The 19,049-nt window shown below is 42.6% G+C and overlaps 1 protein-coding gene across 5 annotated transcripts in view; it reads right to left on the bottom strand.

Moving 5' to 3' along the window:
• ADH5 (alcohol dehydrogenase 5 (class III), chi polypeptide) overlaps positions 1-19,049 on the bottom strand; it is a 100,578-nt gene that overhangs the window by 17,545 nt on the left and 63,984 nt on the right. For 4 of the 5 annotated variants that reach the window (XM_068101078.2, XM_078775668.1, XM_078775667.1 and 1 more), the window contains 5 exons: positions 9,075-9,176; positions 8,361-8,502; positions 6,665-6,752; positions 728-947; positions 259-519 (listed from right to left, as the gene is read on the bottom strand). In XM_068101078.2, coding sequence (XP_067957179.2) covers positions 259-519; positions 728-947; positions 6,665-6,752; positions 8,361-8,502; positions 9,075-9,176 — 813 coding nt within the window. Of the gene's footprint in view, positions 1-258; positions 520-727; positions 948-6,664; positions 6,753-8,360; positions 8,503-9,074; positions 9,177-13,833; positions 14,063-19,049 lie in introns of those variants that run through there. The other variant, XM_068101079.2, reaches the window with a different exon arrangement.

The following is a 19,049-nucleotide window of genomic DNA, read 5'->3' as shown; positions in this document are numbered from 1 at the left end:
TGATACGATTCCAACAAACGAGGGGAGAAACACGCAATACTTGCATCTCCACTTGCATAACAGTGGATGAATTACAATATTATGTGGTGCATGCCCCGTTCTTATTCACGTCACTTGAAGAAATAAAAGGCAAAAACACCTCCAGCTATGATAAATAATAAATAAAAAGGAATGACGGTATTGCAGAAGAAGCAATGCACACAATCAGCTTCCAGCTGTCCAGCACATGCACACAATCAGCTTCACGAGAACACCCACCATGACTCCCACATTGCCGACACACTCAAACGTGTAGTCCAAGCCTCCATCGGTCATCTCGATGAGTACTTGCGAGATGGGCTTATCGGAGGCATCGGGGACGACGCAGTCGGTTGCACCAAATATGCGTGCTTTTTCAAACTTGTCTGGGTTTCGGTCGATGGCAATGATCCTCGACGCGCCGGCAACACGGCAGCCCATGATGGCAGCCAAGCCTACAGCTCCAAGGCCGAATATGGCACAAGTTGAGCCCGGCTCCACCTAGGCAATACCAAACATCATGAAGAGTTGGGAATGATTAAACAAGTAAGAAGAAAGTCAATTCGTGATATTCATGTTTTTTTCTAACGACCTATCTTTTGTCCAATATTTTGTGTTTGTTACAATTCTAGAATTCTCTCCCACGTGGCTAAACTTCTTGATAAATCCATCTGGTTCATGTACTACAAAATACAACATCCCAAAGCACCTTTGCAGTGTTAAGTGGAGCACCATAGCCAGTGGACACACCACATCCCAGCAGGCAGACGCGATCAGGCGGTGCCTCCGGAGCTACGCGGCACAGTGATATGTCGGCGACGACTGCATATTCCGAGAAGGTGCTGGCACCCATGAAATGGTACAAAGACTTTCCTCGGCAAGTGAGTCGTGATGTGCCATCAGGCATCATTCCCTTCCCTTGTGTAACCCTGCAGATTATAAATTTGCAACATGAACAAACCAGATGGCATGCTTTGCCAAACTGTTCTTAAATATTGTTACGTTTGTGGGGGGTAGATGATAGTAAAGGCAGGATTGTATAGTTATAGCATGGACCATGGACGCGTAGGAGACATCTCAATGTATTTAAGTAAGGAACTAGAGCTGAAGATTGTTTATGTCTTCACACGGGGGATGAAGCTGTGGGATTAGATCGGGATGAAGGTTAGTTTCCCCCAGTATGTGATTGCCTCCTGTGGCTTTTCCCTTCGTTTTTACAACTACACCAAGGCCGGCCATAAAAACCTCCATTTAAACAACAACTGCCGAGAAAGCCCAAGCAAACAGACTCCCCAACAAAACCCCGCCTCCAAAAGATCGTAACCAGAAGGCCATGCCTCCGAAGTTCAGGATTGGTCGGGGTGACATCATGTAGAAGCTTCGAGCAGGAGGAGAAAGAATGGCTTTTGTCTTTTTGCACGGACAAGAAAGCTGGGCCATTTTTGTCTGTACTAGGCACTTTCTGTGCTTGTGCTGTGTGGACTTTTGGCGCTTTGGAGGAGGCTGTCGCGGCCGTTAAAAGAGGAGCTTTGGGCGCTTTGGGTAGAGGGACACGAAAGATGACGGCCCTCACGAATTACCTCACGTTCGTGGCGACGAGGAGAGCGACTCCGTGCCATCTTGTGCACTTCCCACGTGGTGGCTTCTAGATTCGACGACCACAAAGCTCCGAAAAGCCATTTGGGACCAAAGCTGAGTGCCGGCTAAAGGAACATTTATTTTATTTGATCTATTCCCTCGTCTGTATTTGAGTCTGCATGTGGAGGAACCTCAGTAAGGGTTTTAGTTTTTATCTCAACATATATTTCGACATTTTCATTTCTTGCTTTATTTTTATTAAATAATTATCGTTGAATTTCCTTGGCCGTGTTTGCATGTTTTGTGGGTTTCGGGAATAAACCCATGTGCTTCGTTCAGGTAAGCACTTCGCATCCTACCATCCCGCACGTGCCAAAAATAACCGTCATATTTGGCTGTCGCCTCAAAATTAAGGACCGTTCTAGCTCAGACGGCACAATACTGTACTTTTCTGTGGAAGAACCAATTTGAGGCAAAAATAAAGCTTTGTATTTTTACAGAAAAGTAAAGGCCCAAGGCTTATACCATTACACAAGCTACACTACATTATGAAAAGTATGCGGACACCTCTTCTAATTAGTGGATTCGGCTATTTCAGCCATACCATTGCTGGCAGGTATATATAATGAAACACACAGCCATGCAATCTCCATAGACAAACATTGGCAGTAGACTGGGTCGTACTGAAGAGCTCAGTGACTTTCAACGTGGCACCGTCATAGGATGCCACCTTTCCAACAAGTCAGTTCGTCAAATTTCTGCCCTGCTAGAGCTGCCCTGGTCAACTGTAAGTGCTGTTATTGTGAAATAGAAACGTCTAGAAGCAACAAAAGCTCAGCCGCGAAATGGTAGGCCACACAAGCTCACAGAGCGGGACCGCCGAATGCTGAAGCGCGCAAAAATAGTCTGTCCTCAGTTGCAACACTCACGACCGAGTTCCAAACTGCCTCTGGAAGCAAAGTCAGCACAACTGTTCGTCAGGAGTAGTGCTGTTAGCTAGATTTAAAATCCCGTCTCGGAACCGTCTCGATCAATTTTCAATTTTCATAACGGGATCTCGGATCGGCTCGGTTCCCGGCAAAGTAAAAAAAACAAACAAACAAAAAAAAAAACAAACATTAATAAATAAATAATAAGGCTTCAAAAATAATGGAATTTAATTACAATATATAAACAACAATGAAAAAAATTCATTTCTGATGTTGAGTACTTAAATTCCGACTTAGCTTCCATTTACCGGGATGAAATAAAATACACCGCCTACATGCAGATGATCGGCCACCGACGGGACCGGGTTATCTCATTACAGTTTGTATTGTCGTGTAATTTCTTGCTCGGAATGTCAGAGGGAGAAAATGTTTCTGCCCAGGCATATTCGAGTCCCGGTTGGAGTTTCATTATCATTTTGTGAGTTGTGATCGCCAAGGGGCTCGCTCCCCCCCCCCCTCCCCCCCCGTTCCCCTCCCCTCCCCCGCCGGGTACTTCTGCTAGTAAATTATAAAGCAGGCGGTGTAGTGATCACCCCCCCCCCCCCCTCCTCCTTATTTTGACTCTGTGACTAAAGTAAACGTAATCAACTTATCAGGCCTAAAGTGGAGATAAGATAACCAAAATACTTTCACATTCAAACCGTCAAACCAAACCCCGAGGGATTCTTACAATTTATAGATTTAGCGTTGCAATTAAACATAAACGTTCATCAAAAACTCATTTCATAAAACTACATAATGTATTGTACTTGTATTAATACATTGTGTGTAGAATAATCCGTTATAAACGTGTTTTTAATCTAAATAAACATCGTCCCTCCAATCACGGGGCTCGAGCGAATCCCTCGATATTAATGTGCAAAAGACCATAGCAACCACATTCCGTAACTCGTCTCCAAGGACGGACACGTGACCGCAGCGTAAGGCGGGGCGAGGCGGAGTGATACAGCGGAAGGATTCAACGGTTTAAATAAAGTCGTGATGAGGCGGATTTTCATTGGGACCTTCATCCTGATTTCGTTACCTGCGCCACCAAAGGTAGATGGAGGTTATGTTTTCACTCCTGTCTGTTTGTCCGTTTGTTTGTGAACACAATATCTCAAAAAGTTGTGGACGGATTCGGACGAAATTTTGTGGAGATGCAGCGTGTGTGACAAGGACGACATGATTAGGTGTTGGTGAAGATCCGGATTCGGAATTCGGATTCGTTTGCAGTGCATTGTTTGTTGACAAGGGGAAAATCCTGGAACAGTGAGTTTACTTTATCTATCATCGTTTGTGTCAGTTCAGCTGCACTTGCGAAAAATGATGCTTGTGCAGAAGCAGAGTAATGAAAGCAAGGCTCAATAAATGCCTCTATTATGGAAAATATCTGCAAGAAGTTGGAATTTTAACCGGGATTTTTTTACCGAGAAATTGCGTCAATCAATTTATCTCGGGACCGTCCCGAGACCGTCTCGAAAGCCGAAACCGCCGGGATTTCGTCCCGGTCTCGGCTCGGTTGACAGCCCTAGTCAGGAGCTTCATGAAATGGGTTTCCATGGCTGAGCAGCCGCACACAAGCCTAAGATCACCATGCGCAATGCCAAGCATCGGCTGGAGTGGTGTAAAGCTCGCCGCCATTTGACTCTGGAACAGTTGAAACGCGTTCTCTGGAGTGATAAATCAGGCTTCACCATCTGGCAGGCCAATGGACGAATCTGGGTTTGGCTAATACCAGGAGACCGCAACTGCCTGAATGTAAAGTGCCAACTGTAAAGTTTGGTGGAGGAGGAATAATGGTCTGGGGCTGTGTTTCATGGTTCAGGCTAGGTCCCTTAGTTCCAGTGAAGGGAAATCTTAACGCTACAGCATACAATGACATTCACGACGATTGCGTGCTTCTAACTTTGTGGCAACATTTTGGGGAAGGCCCTTTCCTGTTTCAGCATGACAATGCCCCAGTGCACAAAGCAAGGTCCATACAGAAATGGTTTGTCGAGATCGGTGTGGATGAACTTGACTGGCCTGCACAGAGCCCTGACCTCAACCCCATCAAGCACCTTTGGGATGAATTGGAACGCCGACAGCGAGCCAGGCCTAATTGGCCAACATTAGTGCCCGACCTCACTAATGCTCTTATGGCTGAATGGAAGCAAATCCGCGCAGCAATGTCCGAACATCTAGTGCCTTCCCAGAAGAGTGGAGGCTGTTATAGCAGCAAAGGGGAGGGACCAACTTCATATTAATGGCCTTTAATTTGGAATGAGATGTGTGATGTTTGGGTGTCCACATACTTTTGGTCATGAAGTGTATATATTTTGCATTTTGATGTTTTCCACTGGTGTGCACTGTACCGGTGAGACCTTGACTAGATTTCGAGTGCACACCATGACATTCATAAGCCAGAACACCCATTTGTTATTTTTAAAAGGTCTGAGGATGACTTGCATGTTGAAATTGTTTTTATGCCAGCAACAGGAAATTACTCCAAAATGGCAATTAAACTCCCATAAATAAAACTGCAATTGCTCAAGTTAGATATATATGCTGTTTTAAATTTGCAAGATAGCCAATTCCTTGAGGACACATCTACACAATTTGGGAGCAATGTTTGTGTGAAACGACAAAGTAGTTTCAAACTCCAGCCACACTGTGAAGGAAGGACCGTTAACGGCAGGGGCATTGGACCCAAATTCGACCGAAAACCTTCTGCGGTTTGTATATTTTGAAACAAAAATGGAAAACTTGCAGGCAAATGACAATCACAAGCAATTCCAGTTTCTGTGAATGCGATTTTGAGTCCATAGCCACAATTGCCACAATAACTGGAGGTGAGATGTGCACACGAGGGGCGAGGGCATTATAAATTCAGAAAAGGGATAATAATTGTGCCGTTCCATGATACAAATCGTAAATTGCAAGAAGTATTTGTTTCAGGATTTTGAAATGGCCATTTCAGGATTTTGCAATTTCACATTATACTCATCTATTTTATCTGCAAGTTTCACTGCTGTAGGTCAATTATATTTTTTGAAGAACGATTTATGATTTGCAAAATGTCTGCCTGATAAGCAACAAAGGAAATGACAGCATTTCACAAAGATTCACATTTTAGTCACCAGGTCCATCATATATCGCTGGAAAGATGACAAATACTGCAACGTGGACTAAGTTCGAATTCTAGAGTCCAAATGCCATCTGCCGGGAAAGCCAAACAAATATTTTCAATTGTCGGAAAACTGAAGGAGATCTGCCACTTAGTTGGTTAGTCCGTCTGAAAGGATGGGTGCCGAGCATTGTACACAAGACCCACCATGGTTTAACACCTCCTCGAGAGGATTGAGCACTTAATGTCCAACGGCGGTGATTTCACTTGTTATAAATGCCCAATTCTGAACCACCTCCCAGGCAAATACACCAATGTTGAGAAATGGGTTTTAATTGAAAGGCACATGGTAGAGCGCATACCTCTGCCATGCTGAACAGTTTACGTTTTGTATCACACTGATAGGCCGGATTGCGATCGTCACCAAAATCAAATCAATTTGTCCTTGTCACACACCCAAGCTGTCCTCCAAGTTTCGTCCAAATCCAGACACAACTTTTTGAGATATTGTGCAATAGATCATTTTGACCCTTTCTCTTAATGGTGAAATATCACTTTCATAAAGTTTAAGATCCAGATTTTCACCAAAATAGAATCGATTCATCCTTATCACACACCCAACCTGTCCAAGTTTCGTCAGAATCCGTCGAGAACTTTTTAAGATATCGTGCTCACAGACAGACAGGCAGGAGTCAAAACCTAACCTCTATCCACATTCGGTGGCGGAGTGATAATAACAATAATCTGATGGAAGTTTTTCCTTGCCCAATATTCCTCCAAGTGTCTGCCTGTTGCGTCTCTCTACGCAGCTGCTGGTACATTCCCTCCTTTTCAACCATTTTTTCCTGACATTTTGTGCTCGAGCTCTTCCACGATCCTCGACTTTAAGAAAAGTCCATTACATTTGCAGGTCGCTACCAAACAACGACCCCAGAAACACAGTGCAAGTCAGTGTATCATGAATATTACAGCCAAGCAGAACATTTCCAACCTGATCTTTTGGCAAAGATTGGTCTTGGGGTTGAGGCAGAACTTGCATTCACCACATTGAGGGATGTATAGTGGAATTACAGAATCTCCTACAAACGAAATAAAATGTTATTCAACATGGCACTGATGAAAAAGTGCAAGACAATAAAAACTTGCTCATGTACATGCACGTGCACACACGCACCATTCCAGATGCTTTGGGAACGGACGAGGCTAAAACCTAATCAGCTTATAACTGCATTTTCTATCCAGAAAGTTGCCTCTTCTGTAACATATCAACAGCAATTAAGTTCAACATTGTTAGTAACCATGCCCATATATACATTACACAGCAACCAAGGAAACCCTGGATCACTGTTAAAAACAGGACTAAGACACACAGTCATTGATAAAATCTTTAGAGTATTTATTGATGTCCCTTAGATGCCACTGTGATTAATCATTATCGCAATACATACAACAGGCAGCGTCTCCATTGTATTGCGATTGGAAGAATATTGGGACATGCAATGCATGGTCCTGCAAAAATAAATAAATATACAAACAAGATAGATAAAAATTAAGTCACCCAACAAATGCTTGGTCATCAGACGTTCATCTTTGCATCATAATATATACATATACAAAGTTTGGTCAAAATCCCATCACTGTTTCACAAGTTAGCACAGAAACAGAATTTTTCCTAAAGGGACCTTTGACCTCTTGACCCCATAATCTAATCAGTTCATCTTTGTGTCACTGTTTTATTTTTATTTTGTTATTTTTTTGTGTACAGGATCGAGGCTCATGAAAGAGCTAACATTCATCACACAAAAAAATCAAACAGACACACAAGGCATATAATGGTAGCAGAAGACAAGATGGGGAGAGAAGGGGAAGCACAAACACAACATTTGAGAGCAGGGACATCGGGAGATCTGTGGGAGGGAAAGGGCTTGGGGGGAGGAGGCGTGGGAAGGGGGGGAGGGGGGGGGAGAAGTATAAAACACAAGGACACTGCAAGGAGTTCCAGGAGAGAAGTTGGTATTTCAAAAAAGTGGATCTGGGTTGAAATTAGCGGGGGTAGAAAAGATCAAGGTTTTGGATGGGGGAAGATAAGAGATGGTGGTGAACAGCTGTTTTAAAGACCTGGAGGGAGGAGTGGGATTGAAGAGAGTGAGGGAGTTTGTTCCAGAGGTGGGAGAAAAGAGGAGTGAAGGTGAGCAGAAATGCACAGTCATCTGATAAATACATGTGCCAAGTTTGACTTTGTTCCCTTCAGCCGTTCTTAAGTTCTCGCGGTAATGAAAACCTGTAATACTCTGACCTTTGACCTCTGGATGCCGAAATCTAATCAGTTCATCTTTGTATCGTAATATATACTTGTACCAAGTTTGGTCAAAATCGCATCATTGGTTCACAAGTTAGCTTGGTAAGAGAGTTTTACCTAACCGGACCTTTGTCCTTAAGAGTCCATAATCTAATCAGTTGACGTGGTGGCCGTACACATGACCGTATAATTAATATAATACCAATGATTTATTTACAAGTATAAAATTGTGCAGCATACTGTATAAGTACAGCATTGCTACAAGTCAATACGCTCATAAAAGCAAGAGAATGCTGAGAGGATGATGTTATATAACATTTGGAATATTTTACACGAATCAAACATCCCCAGCAAACCAGATCAATACACACATCCTCTTTCCTCTTACCTGGCTTGAACTTGGTAACACCTTCACCAACACTTTCCACAATGCCTGCACCTTCATGGCCCAAAACAACTGGAAAACTTCCTTCGGGGTCTACCCCACTCAATGTATATGCATCGGTGTGACACACAGCCGTTGCCAACACCTGCAGCACATCACCACAATGAAACAGATGAGGAAAAACTAAATGAGGTCACATGCAACTTCAAATCGACAAACCTTACCGGCAGGGACAAAAAGTTTTAAATATAAATAGATAAATAAATAAATGTCTTCAATATGAAAGAATGGATGAATTTCTTGCACGTCTTGGAGAGAGGCAGCCCTCCAGCATGGCACGCACATACAGACATTTAGCGGCCTGTTTGATGAAGAGCATCGTCAATCACAAAAAAGTTTAGGCTCATGCTAAAACAAGCATGTCAAAAACCAGAAACAACTTTTTCATCAAAGTGGGTCTTGCCTCAAATGCACCATGTTAAAGGAAGACTTCGTCGTGCAGTAAACCAAATACGCTGGTCAAGTGAAGTCAGATCAGACTCGAAACATTTTCAAAAAACACCAGGAAGCCAAAATTAAGAAGAAAAAAAAAAAAAAGTCATCTTATTCATTCAACGTAAGCTATCACAGGCAACGTGACTTTCAAAATGTTTTTGGCATAAAGTGCAGAAGGAAAAAGAAATAACCAAGCTGTTGAGAAACATGCAGCAACCGTACCTTCATGCGGACTTCATGTGCTTTCGGTGGTGCAACTTCTATCTCCTCGAGGCTCAGAGGCTTCTTGGCTTCCCACGCGACTGCAGCCTTGCAGTGGATCACCTGAGAGGCATCACAACCAGGTTTGCAAATCAACATTTGTCCCAGGGTGTGAGGACTTGTGTTCACAGGGGTCAAAGCAGGAGATTTTTTTCAACTCAAAATTTGATATTGATTCACTCCTGGTGGAACTTTCTGCCATCTTTGAACTTCGCCTTACGTGGGAAGTGTGGGGAATTGCGATGGCATGCCACTGACTTGCTTTATCTATCAGCTGATTCCACCAAGCAACGTGTACCAATCTTTACAAAATACTACACTCAGGACTCAGCTAGAGCACATAGCCTACCAAATGTTTATTATTTGGAGCTTCTCAGTATAAACAGCTGAACTTGTAAACGATTGCAGGCCATATTCAACTTCCAGAATACATTCAGACCCAGAGGATTTGATGGAGGCTGCTTTGACTCCACACCATCCATTGGATGGGGCCGCAAAGCCGACATTCTTGTTTGCATTTAAAGTCAAAGATCCCATGGTACGTGTCGATAAAAGAACAGGCCACTGTGTAGGCCCTATACGCCTTGCTTGGTCAGTGTCCCTGCCCTAATATAGTTACAGAGATAAACGTTTAAAAAAAGAACGTCATGTCGTCATTTTTCTCAGAGATGGCTGGATAGACCTTCGTCAACCTTTTAGAGGTTCATCAGTGAATTTCGGGAAGTGTTTTAAGGCCAAAAAAATTGAAAAAAAGTTCGATTTTTTTTCTTTTATTTTTGGGATAAAAAAAAAAATCGTTCTGTAGTGCCTGAGCCTGTGTAGCTATGTGAAAGGTAATATTAAATTATCCCCGAAGTATGTGCATGTGCAGTTTTTTTTTTTTACGACAACCTGCAGGGCAATGCCGTCTCGAACAGTGTTTGTCTGTCCGTATGTATGTATTGTTACGGATTCGTCACTTCCGTTGTTGTGGTTTTCATCCACTGTAAACATTTTTGATTCCATGTACTATTATTGTTGTCGTTTAAGGGAGATAGAGATTGCGATTTTAAAAAGGTAAAAAAGTTTGTTTTAAATGAAACCGGAACCGGACGACGACGAAGAGGAATAAGAGGTAGAGGAGGAAGAGAAGGCGGAGCGAGCGAGTCGGACAAGACGCCTAGCTGCTTCGAGGTCTGGAGCGAACGTTGACGAACGAGAGTCACGAGTGAACTTTCAGGTTTCCCAGGAAAGGGATTCCTGCGACAGAGTTGTTATCAACCTGCGTGTCTGTGACAGATCAACCTGCGTGTCAGGTTTTGCGGTCGATTCCGAGGAGAATCATTGTAGTGTCGTTACGCCTCGAGAACGGGCCGTCGGCCATTTTGACTCGCGCGCTTTGCGCATCGCTCAAGGTTTTTCCCTTCGCTTCAACCATTTTCACAGCATTCAGACGTAATCTGGTGTGCGTGTGTAATGTGGCTTTTGAGTGGGAAATCTGCGGTTCGCCGATTTGGAGCCGTGGAACGTCCATACCCGAGGGTGTGATTTCCTAGTCGCCTTGAGGGCACCTTTGCGCAGCTTTGGCAGTGGGACTGTGACTGTCATCCAAACGGGATTCTGGTCTCGATTAGACATCGTTCTGACGATTACTGGAGCGGATCGACTGTGGCTTGATGCCGAAATCGAGACATTGGGAATGTTGTTCTTTTCGCTCACTTGGAGCACAGTGAGTTTTATTGTACGAATCTGATGGTACCATCATAGGAAATATATATCGGTTGTACAATTGATTACTATTGTTGTTGTACTGTTATTCTTGTGTGATCTTAATACAATACTTGTTTGTTGGTAACAATGTGTGGTTTCACCATTGATCTTTGACATACAGAATAACACATCTTTCTGCCGTGACTCCTCTCGGGGCTCAGAGGTACCGTGACCGGGATTTGGGGAGGAGCACGTAACAGTATGTATGTATGTCTGTCCCTTCCGCTGGCATTTTGCGGGTTTATTCACTTTAAAATGCGTTTTCTGTGCAACTGTTGGTCCGATTGACACAAAAGTTTCATCATAGGAGCGCTGTAAAAATTTAAAATGATAGATATGATGTCATAGGTAATGTGGTACAGGCGCCATCTTGAAGAAAAAAACCCCGAAAAACATTGCACCTCCATATCTCTGAAACCACTCCATGGAAAAAATTGAAAGGTGGCTCATTGTAAAGTACTCCCCATGGGGAATAACATGTGTTAATGATGATATCATAGGTACCTTCATGATGACGTCTTAAATCGACAAGTACAACGGTTGATTGATCAGTATGAAATTTAGTGAGCGTGATCCAGAGATGAATTGGTCAGAAAAGAAAATTCATGACGTCATTGGTCACGTGGTTCGGCAGCCATGTTTTTCCAGCATAGCCCACAGGGTAATGCAGTCTGGAATAGTGTTCATCTGTCTGTTTAGTGTATGTGTGTATGTCCCTCACAAACGTCCACCAATCAGGGCTGAGGATCTGGTCACATGACAGGGGGACAGCACATCCTCCACTTAGCAGATCCAAGCCCGGCCACCGTTGTTGGACTATCGGTCTTGTTGTGAAGTTCTACTAGAGCTTTCTGATGTGGAATGTGACAACAAAATAATCGTCATAATCTCCTGAGTTAATTAGGCTAAGTAAGTACAAAGAATCCAGAAGAATCCCCATGTTTTAAACGCACGCCATGTTAAGGTGTATAGAGCAGCTAAAGAGGTCCTTCCACGGCATGGCATTCCAATTACAACATAACTAACAAAAATAATCACATTGCAACAATGCATTTAGTATTTAATACTAATAACAGTACTGTAGTATCATATGGAATATGGCAATATTTTGAAAAATATTTTGAATATTTTGTGAAAGTTTGGTCCAAAGCAGCGCATTTAACCGAGATGTGATCGTCAAACTCGCGCCATCGCAGTAGTCCATGAGCAAGAGGGGCCCACCGAGCACCCCTCCCCCCCCCCCCCCCACCAATCAACGAAACTATATTTTTTTGAAACTTTGAAATGTACTGTTTGAGAAATTATATGTTAACATGCGATAAATTGGGACTCAGTATGGATTTTGAGAGACTGAAAGTTGCTATTTCCTCTGTTATGATGGTATATTGGTTATACTGGTATGTATATATTGTTATATTGTTATGATGGTATATTGCCAATATACCATCATAACAATATAACAATATATACATAACAGTATAACATTAACCAATGTACCACTTTTCTACCAAGAGTGGCCAGACGGAAGCCAAACAGTTCAATCTTGGTTTCATCAGACCAGAGAATCTTGTTTCTCACAGTCTGAGAGTCCTTCAAGTGCTTTTTTGCAAACTCCAAGTGGGCTTTCATGTGTCTTTCACCGAGGAGAGGCTTCCGTCTGGCCACCCTGCCATAAAGCCGAGATTGGTGGAGTGTTGCAGTGATGGTTGTCCTTCTGGAAGTTTCTCCCATCTCCATACAGGATCTCTAGAGCCAGAGTGACCATCGGGTTCTTGGTCACTTTTCTTACCAAGGCCCATCTCCCCCCGATTGCTCAGTTTGGCCGGGCGGCCAGCTCTAGGAAGAGTCCTGGTTGTTCCAAGCTTCTTCCATTTAAGAATTATGGAGGCCACTGTGCTCTTGGGAACCTTCAATGCAGCAGAGATTTTTTGTAGGCTTCCCCAGATCTGTGCCTCGACACAATCCTGTCTGAGCTCTGCAGGTAGTTCCTTCGACCTCATCGCTTGGTTTTTGCTCTGATACGCATTGTCAGCTGTGAGACCTTATATAGCCAGGTGTGTGCCTTTCCAAATCATGTCGAATCAATTTAATTTACCACAGGTGGACTCCAATCAAGGTGCAGAAACATCTCAAAGATGATCAAGAGAAATGGGAGGCACCTGAGCTAAATTTCAAGTGTCATAGCAAAGGGTATGAATACTTAAGTAAATGTGATATTTCAGTTTTTTCTTTTTAATAAATTTGCAAAACTTTCTAAAATCCTGTTTTCTCTTTGTCATTATGGGGTATTGAGTGTAGATTGATGAGGGAAAAAATGAATTTAAACGATTTCAGCATAAGGATGCAACATAACAAAATGTGAAAAAAGTGAAGGGGTCTGAATACTTTCTGGATGCACTGTAGTTAAAGGCCGCCAGTCAGCCATCTTTGGTTGGATTAAAAAACAAAATCTTCTGCTTATGTATACCATCGTGTATAACCATCATAACATCCAATATAACCAATATACCATCATAACAATATAATTATAACAATATATACATAACAGTATAACCAATATACCATCATAACAGAGGAAATAGCAACTTTCAGTCTCTCAAAATCCATACTGAGTCCCAATTTATCGCATGTTAACATATAATTTCTCAAACAGTAGATTTCAAAGTTTCAAAAAAATACAGTTTCGTTGATTGGGGAGAGTGGGGGTGCTAGGGATGGGGGGGTGCTAGGGGGGGGGGGTGCTAGCCGCTAGGTGGGCCCCTCTAGCTCATGGGCTACAGGGATGATCTCAAGGTTCAAGAATTCAGAAACTAAAGTCCAACTCCATGTTATAGCAATCATATCATATTCATAATCGCGTTGATCTCCACGACATGCTTCGCACCACGAAAAATGCTCAAAGCAGCATCGATTCGAATGCAACAACTGCCTATTGTGGTAATTAAACTGTGTAAAAGACTCGTGTAATTACCTGTCCGTCCATTTTCGACATTTCGCTGGAGCGCAGCCGCTGAAGGCTGAACACACGGCCAAGCAACTCAAATCTAAATTAAGATAGAACTCCTGTACTCTACTCACTATTTTGTAGAGTTTAATAATTTTATTTCCTAACACACCACATCCAATTGTTCTGTTACCTTTACACGCAACGAACATTATTTATCAAAAAATTGAGTAAATAAGATAAAATCGTAAACCCTTTAAACGAATACCGCCAGTTACACCGCCATGATTACAATTTTCTGATTCTGATGTGTTGCGTATACACATCAATCGATCAGTCGATGCTGCCGAACCAGTTTAATAATAATAATAATAATAATAATACATTTATTTTGTGTAGCGCTTTTCAAGAAACCCAAAGACGCTTTGACATAGTAGGTAAAACAAAGACAAAAAAGACAAAAATACATAAGTTAAATAAGCAAACAGAAAAGAAGGAGAAGCAGATTTATTGGTAAAGGTTATGTTAGCTGGTTTATTGCCTTCCCAGCTTTGTTGCTACTCTTGGTGAAATTTCACCCAATTGGGTGAAATCGTACCGAGTCTGGTGATCTGGTGGAAGCAATCGAAATTGGTCGAAATCTGGTGAAATATCAACAATACGAGGGGGCGGGGCATGTTAAGTAGTTAAGAACCAACAGGAAGCCAGTTCGGGGCACCGCCGATGGGGCCGCAGTCAGCCACATCACCAGTACAACACCATGACTACAGGCAGACAGACAGGCAGGCAGACAGGCATGCCACCAGATGTAGACAGGCAAACATAATAATAATAATAATAATAATTCATTTATTTTGTATAGCGCTTTTCCAGAAGCCCAAAGGCGCTTTGACAGAGTGGAAAACATAATGCATAACAATACATGAAAACAACAATTGCAAAAAGACAAGAATCAAGAAAACAAACAGCAGCGATATACGGCATATATATAAGACAAGAATCAAAAAGACAAGACAAGAATCAATAGGGAAATATTTAAAGCAAAAGGAGGGAGAAGGAGAAGAGATAGTCAGGGGTTAAATGCTGTGGGTTGAATGTTGAATGCAGCGTTGAACAGGTGGGTCTTTAGTGATGTTTTGAATGTGGTGAGTGAGGAGGAGTCTCTGATGGTGTGAGGTAGTGAGTTCCAGAGGGTGGGAGCAGCGATGGAGAAGGCCCTGTCCCCCCAGGATCTGAATTTGGTCCGGATGGAGGGGGTCAGGAGGTTGGTACCAGCAGAGCGGAGGTTGCGGGTGGGAGTGTGTCTGGAGAGGAGGTCAGCCAGGTAGGATGGGGCCAGGTTATGGAGGGCTTTGTATGTCAAGAGGAGAATTTTGTACTGGATTCTCTGGGGGATGGGGAGCCAGTGAAGCTTGTAAAGGACGGGGGTGATGTGGTCACGGGTCCGGGAATGGGTGAGTAGACGGGCAGCGGAGTTCTGAATGTATTGGAGTTTATTGGTGATTTTTTAGGGTGAACCATAGAGGAGGCTATTGCAGTAGTCCAGACGGGAGGTGATGAAGGCGTGGATGAGGGTTTCTGCAGCCGTGGAGGAGAGGGATGAGCGGAGACGGGCAATGTTTTTCAGGTGAAAGAAGGCTGACTTTGTGATCTGTTTAGTGTATTTGTCGAAGGAAAGGGTTTGGTCAAAGATGACGCCAAGATTCCGGATGTGAGGGGAGGTGGATACTGGGATACCGTCGATGTTGAGGGCAAAGTTATGGGTGGATTTTGTGAGCGTTTTTGGGCCAATGATGATTATTTCAGATTTATCACAGTTAAGCTTGAGGAAGTTGATTTGAAGCCAGGATTTTATTTCAGTGATGCAGTTTGTCAGGATAGAGTGGGTGTCGGTGGAGACGGACTTGGTGGAGATGAAAAGCTGGATGTCATCGGCGAAGCAGTGGACATCGTGCAAGGCCAGCAATAGCCGCGCCCAGGAGGACCTTTGATTGACAAGGGGGAGGGGCGTACAAGAAGCGGGCCACACTGATTGGCCACCGACAATCGAAGTGCGACGAATGACACCTCGGACAATCAGTGAGGGAGGTGCAAACATTCGGCCAATCGGTGCAGAGGGCGAAAAAGACCTACCAACAAGCTGCGCACTGATTGGAGGGAAGGGCCGGTGACGTCAGACCACGGCAAATGATGAGGCCGTTTAGCGAAGTTTACGCAACTCTTTTCGTTAAAAAAAAGTTTGTTCGACAGTTCATTTGTCAATAAAGTTTGTATCGTAAACAATATTTACAAGTTTGTTATCATTCAGCAGTCGATATCCAATGAAAACTTGGCATTTGGTGAAATCTACTTCATTTGTTGGTGAAATTTAGGCACCCGATTGGTGAAATTCGAAAAACCCGAGTGGCAACATTGCTTCCCAGTAGTAATAACAAGAATTTGTTCAAGGTGCTGGCGATAGCTCGCCTCCTCTTCTCGGACACCGTTGGATCTTCGTCCACAGACTAATGGCGGTAGACGGGACGGGACGCAGTTTAACGTCCATCCGAGGGTCGGTATACACACATTGATGAGTCGCCCTGCCTACGAAGCACTGGGAGGACTGTCTATAACTGAGTCGGGATTCGAACCCAAGCACGACAGCTTAGAGAGAGGTGTGTGCGTACCCCTCGAGCACGACCCAGCAATCCAAATAAGATGCACATCGATTTGTAATTTCTATGTGAATTTGATTTGAAAAAAAAACATTTTTTATTCTTTGAAATTTGATTTGATTTGTAATTGATTGGTAGGTCATTGAAATGGAGGTGTGGAGGATGCCATGCCTGGTCTACAGATACATCACAACGGGTGAACTTTCATAACATCACATGGTGTCACGTGTCAGAGTTTTGAGTCGAGGGGCGCTACAACGTTATGCTGTCTTCCCCATTTTGTTTCCTTGTATACAGGTATCCATCCATACATACAGGTGACTGCTGCAGTTGAACTCCTAATTGTAGCATTATCAAATATGCTGATACTTCTTAATCAATGGTAACCATGAAACTGCTGTGACGTCATTATTTACACCAGTTTTTATTGAAACATTGCATCCACTGGAGCCACCTTCCCCAAAAGCACTTATTTTATATCCAAAATTTCTCAAAAAAATATATACCGGTACCAAAAAGCCTCACGACAAAATAACCAGACCGTATTGTATGGAAATGGTGAGCAAAAATTTTGATCTATCAACACAGATGGGAAGGAAATGTAGTGCATACGTAAATCTTGGCTCTTCTCCACAGGTTTGTTTTCCCCATTGCCATACACCATAATAATAATAATAAAAAATTCGTGTTTTCGAGTTACTGGAAGCATAAGCGAATGGACAAGGACTACACAGGAGAAGCAATGGCTGAAACTCAAAAAAGGAAATAATTCGATAGTTAATTTGAGGGTTTATATTCGAACTGGAGAGTCAACTGCAGTTAAGTAAATGCAAACACTCATGTCAATTGTGGCAGAAACCTAAGGGCCTGATTGATGAAGGATATCTTCGATCACCAAAAAAAGTCAGGTTAGCCTCGAAACATTGACACACCAGAAATCCAAGATTTAAAAAAAACAATGTTTAATGCACCATTTTTCGAGGCCATAAACTGCAGAACAAAGGCACAAACAATGTGTTAAAATCTAACAGCAATGTGCATACTTGCACTTCAAAACGTACATAGTTTGCAAGAACAAAAATGACAATAAAGATAGAAAAATAATTGATGACTTTATACAAAGCATTCTGTTGTGTAATGTCAAATGTTTGGTAAAGCTGAACAAGCACTTTTATAAGGAGTACTTTCATGGGCCTGCCACTGATGAAAGCCGGAGTGCATCTGGATGGGTTAACATGAGCCGGGTCTGTCTTTGTCCAACATTAATCCAAGAGATTTCGATCCTTCCTCGTCATGTTCTTCCTGTTGGTTTTTCTTTCCGAGCTTTCAATTTGCTGGCAAGCTGTAATAACCTGCGATCTCTTGTTCAAGCTTAAGAGTTTAAGTTTGACGAACCAGAGTGAATCGCTATGTCACAGTCAATTCGACGTTTGATCCTTTTGGATCTTCTATCGTTGCTCTCAACCTGATTTTGTTCGTCATTGACTGCAAATGAGGAGCTACCCTCAGCAATGACTGTTCTTAGTGGGAGACAGGGAGAAGCTACCATCTCCCTAAAACATGTGTGGGCAACCCATTTGCCAATGACCATGTGTGGCAATTTCACAAAAATGTGTGGCCAACTTGTAGAATCATCGATAGTGTGTTTATTAGCCGGATTACAAGGTTTTACTGGCTAAAAAAAATCCTGGCTAAAAAGGAAACTATTTGCAGATGCAGAATTGGTGAAAGAAATCATTATCTCAGTAATGGAAATTTTGTTGCAGGACTATGTTCCAAAAGTGAAAGCTAGCATCATGCAGAAAGTGCAAAACCTTCAACTAAATTGGAGAAAAAAAACTAGAGCAATGCGACTGTGTCGCCAATATGCCTCCACATAGGCCCACAACGGGTATATGCCCTCCTCGTTCATTGTCCTAAAAATAAACAAGTTTGATTTCAATCCCATCAGCTGTTTTCAAGTATCACATTTTCATCAAATTGAAAAAAATATTGGCTTTCAAGGTGATATGGCTGCCATGCCACGTGACTTATGTCCTTTAAAAAAAATGTACACTCTGCATATGTATGGGTAGGGGACAACGTTTGTGAAGTTTCGTGTTGATCGGATAAGGTTCGCTTTTCTATCCAAGATGGCTGCCAAACCACGTGACCTACGACATCATCATTTTCATCATCATCATTTTCAAGCTATATGCAACAATGGTGTTAGATATTTCTAAAATTTCGCATCGATAGGGTAAGCAGTTTCAGAGATATAATTATTTAATATTTTCCTATGGCTGTCAAACCATGTGACCAATGATGTTTTCATGATCATCTTTTAATCGCCATGCCTAGTCAATGACACACAAAGTTTCGAGTCAATCAATTTGGTGGTTTGGGAGAAGTTTTTTTAAAGGGTTTTAGGTTAAATCCAATATGGCTGCCAAACCACTTGACCTATGTTGTCACAAATTCAATATTTCAATACCAATGAGTCATAGATCATGTGCATGCAATTTCAGATTTTTAGGATGAGGAATTGGATTAAAACATTTTTGGGTGGTATACCACTTCACCTGTCATCATTATCATGCTTTTGTTTCC

Source organism: Myxine glutinosa, chromosome 4 (assembly GCF_964187855.1).
Source record: "Myxine glutinosa chromosome 4, kmMyxGlut1.1, whole genome shotgun sequence".
NCBI lineage: Eukaryota > Metazoa > Chordata > Myxini > Myxiniformes > Myxinidae > Myxine > Myxine glutinosa.
The sequence above is the reverse complement of the archived record's forward strand: the minus strand, read 5'-3'. Positions and strand labels throughout refer to the sequence as shown.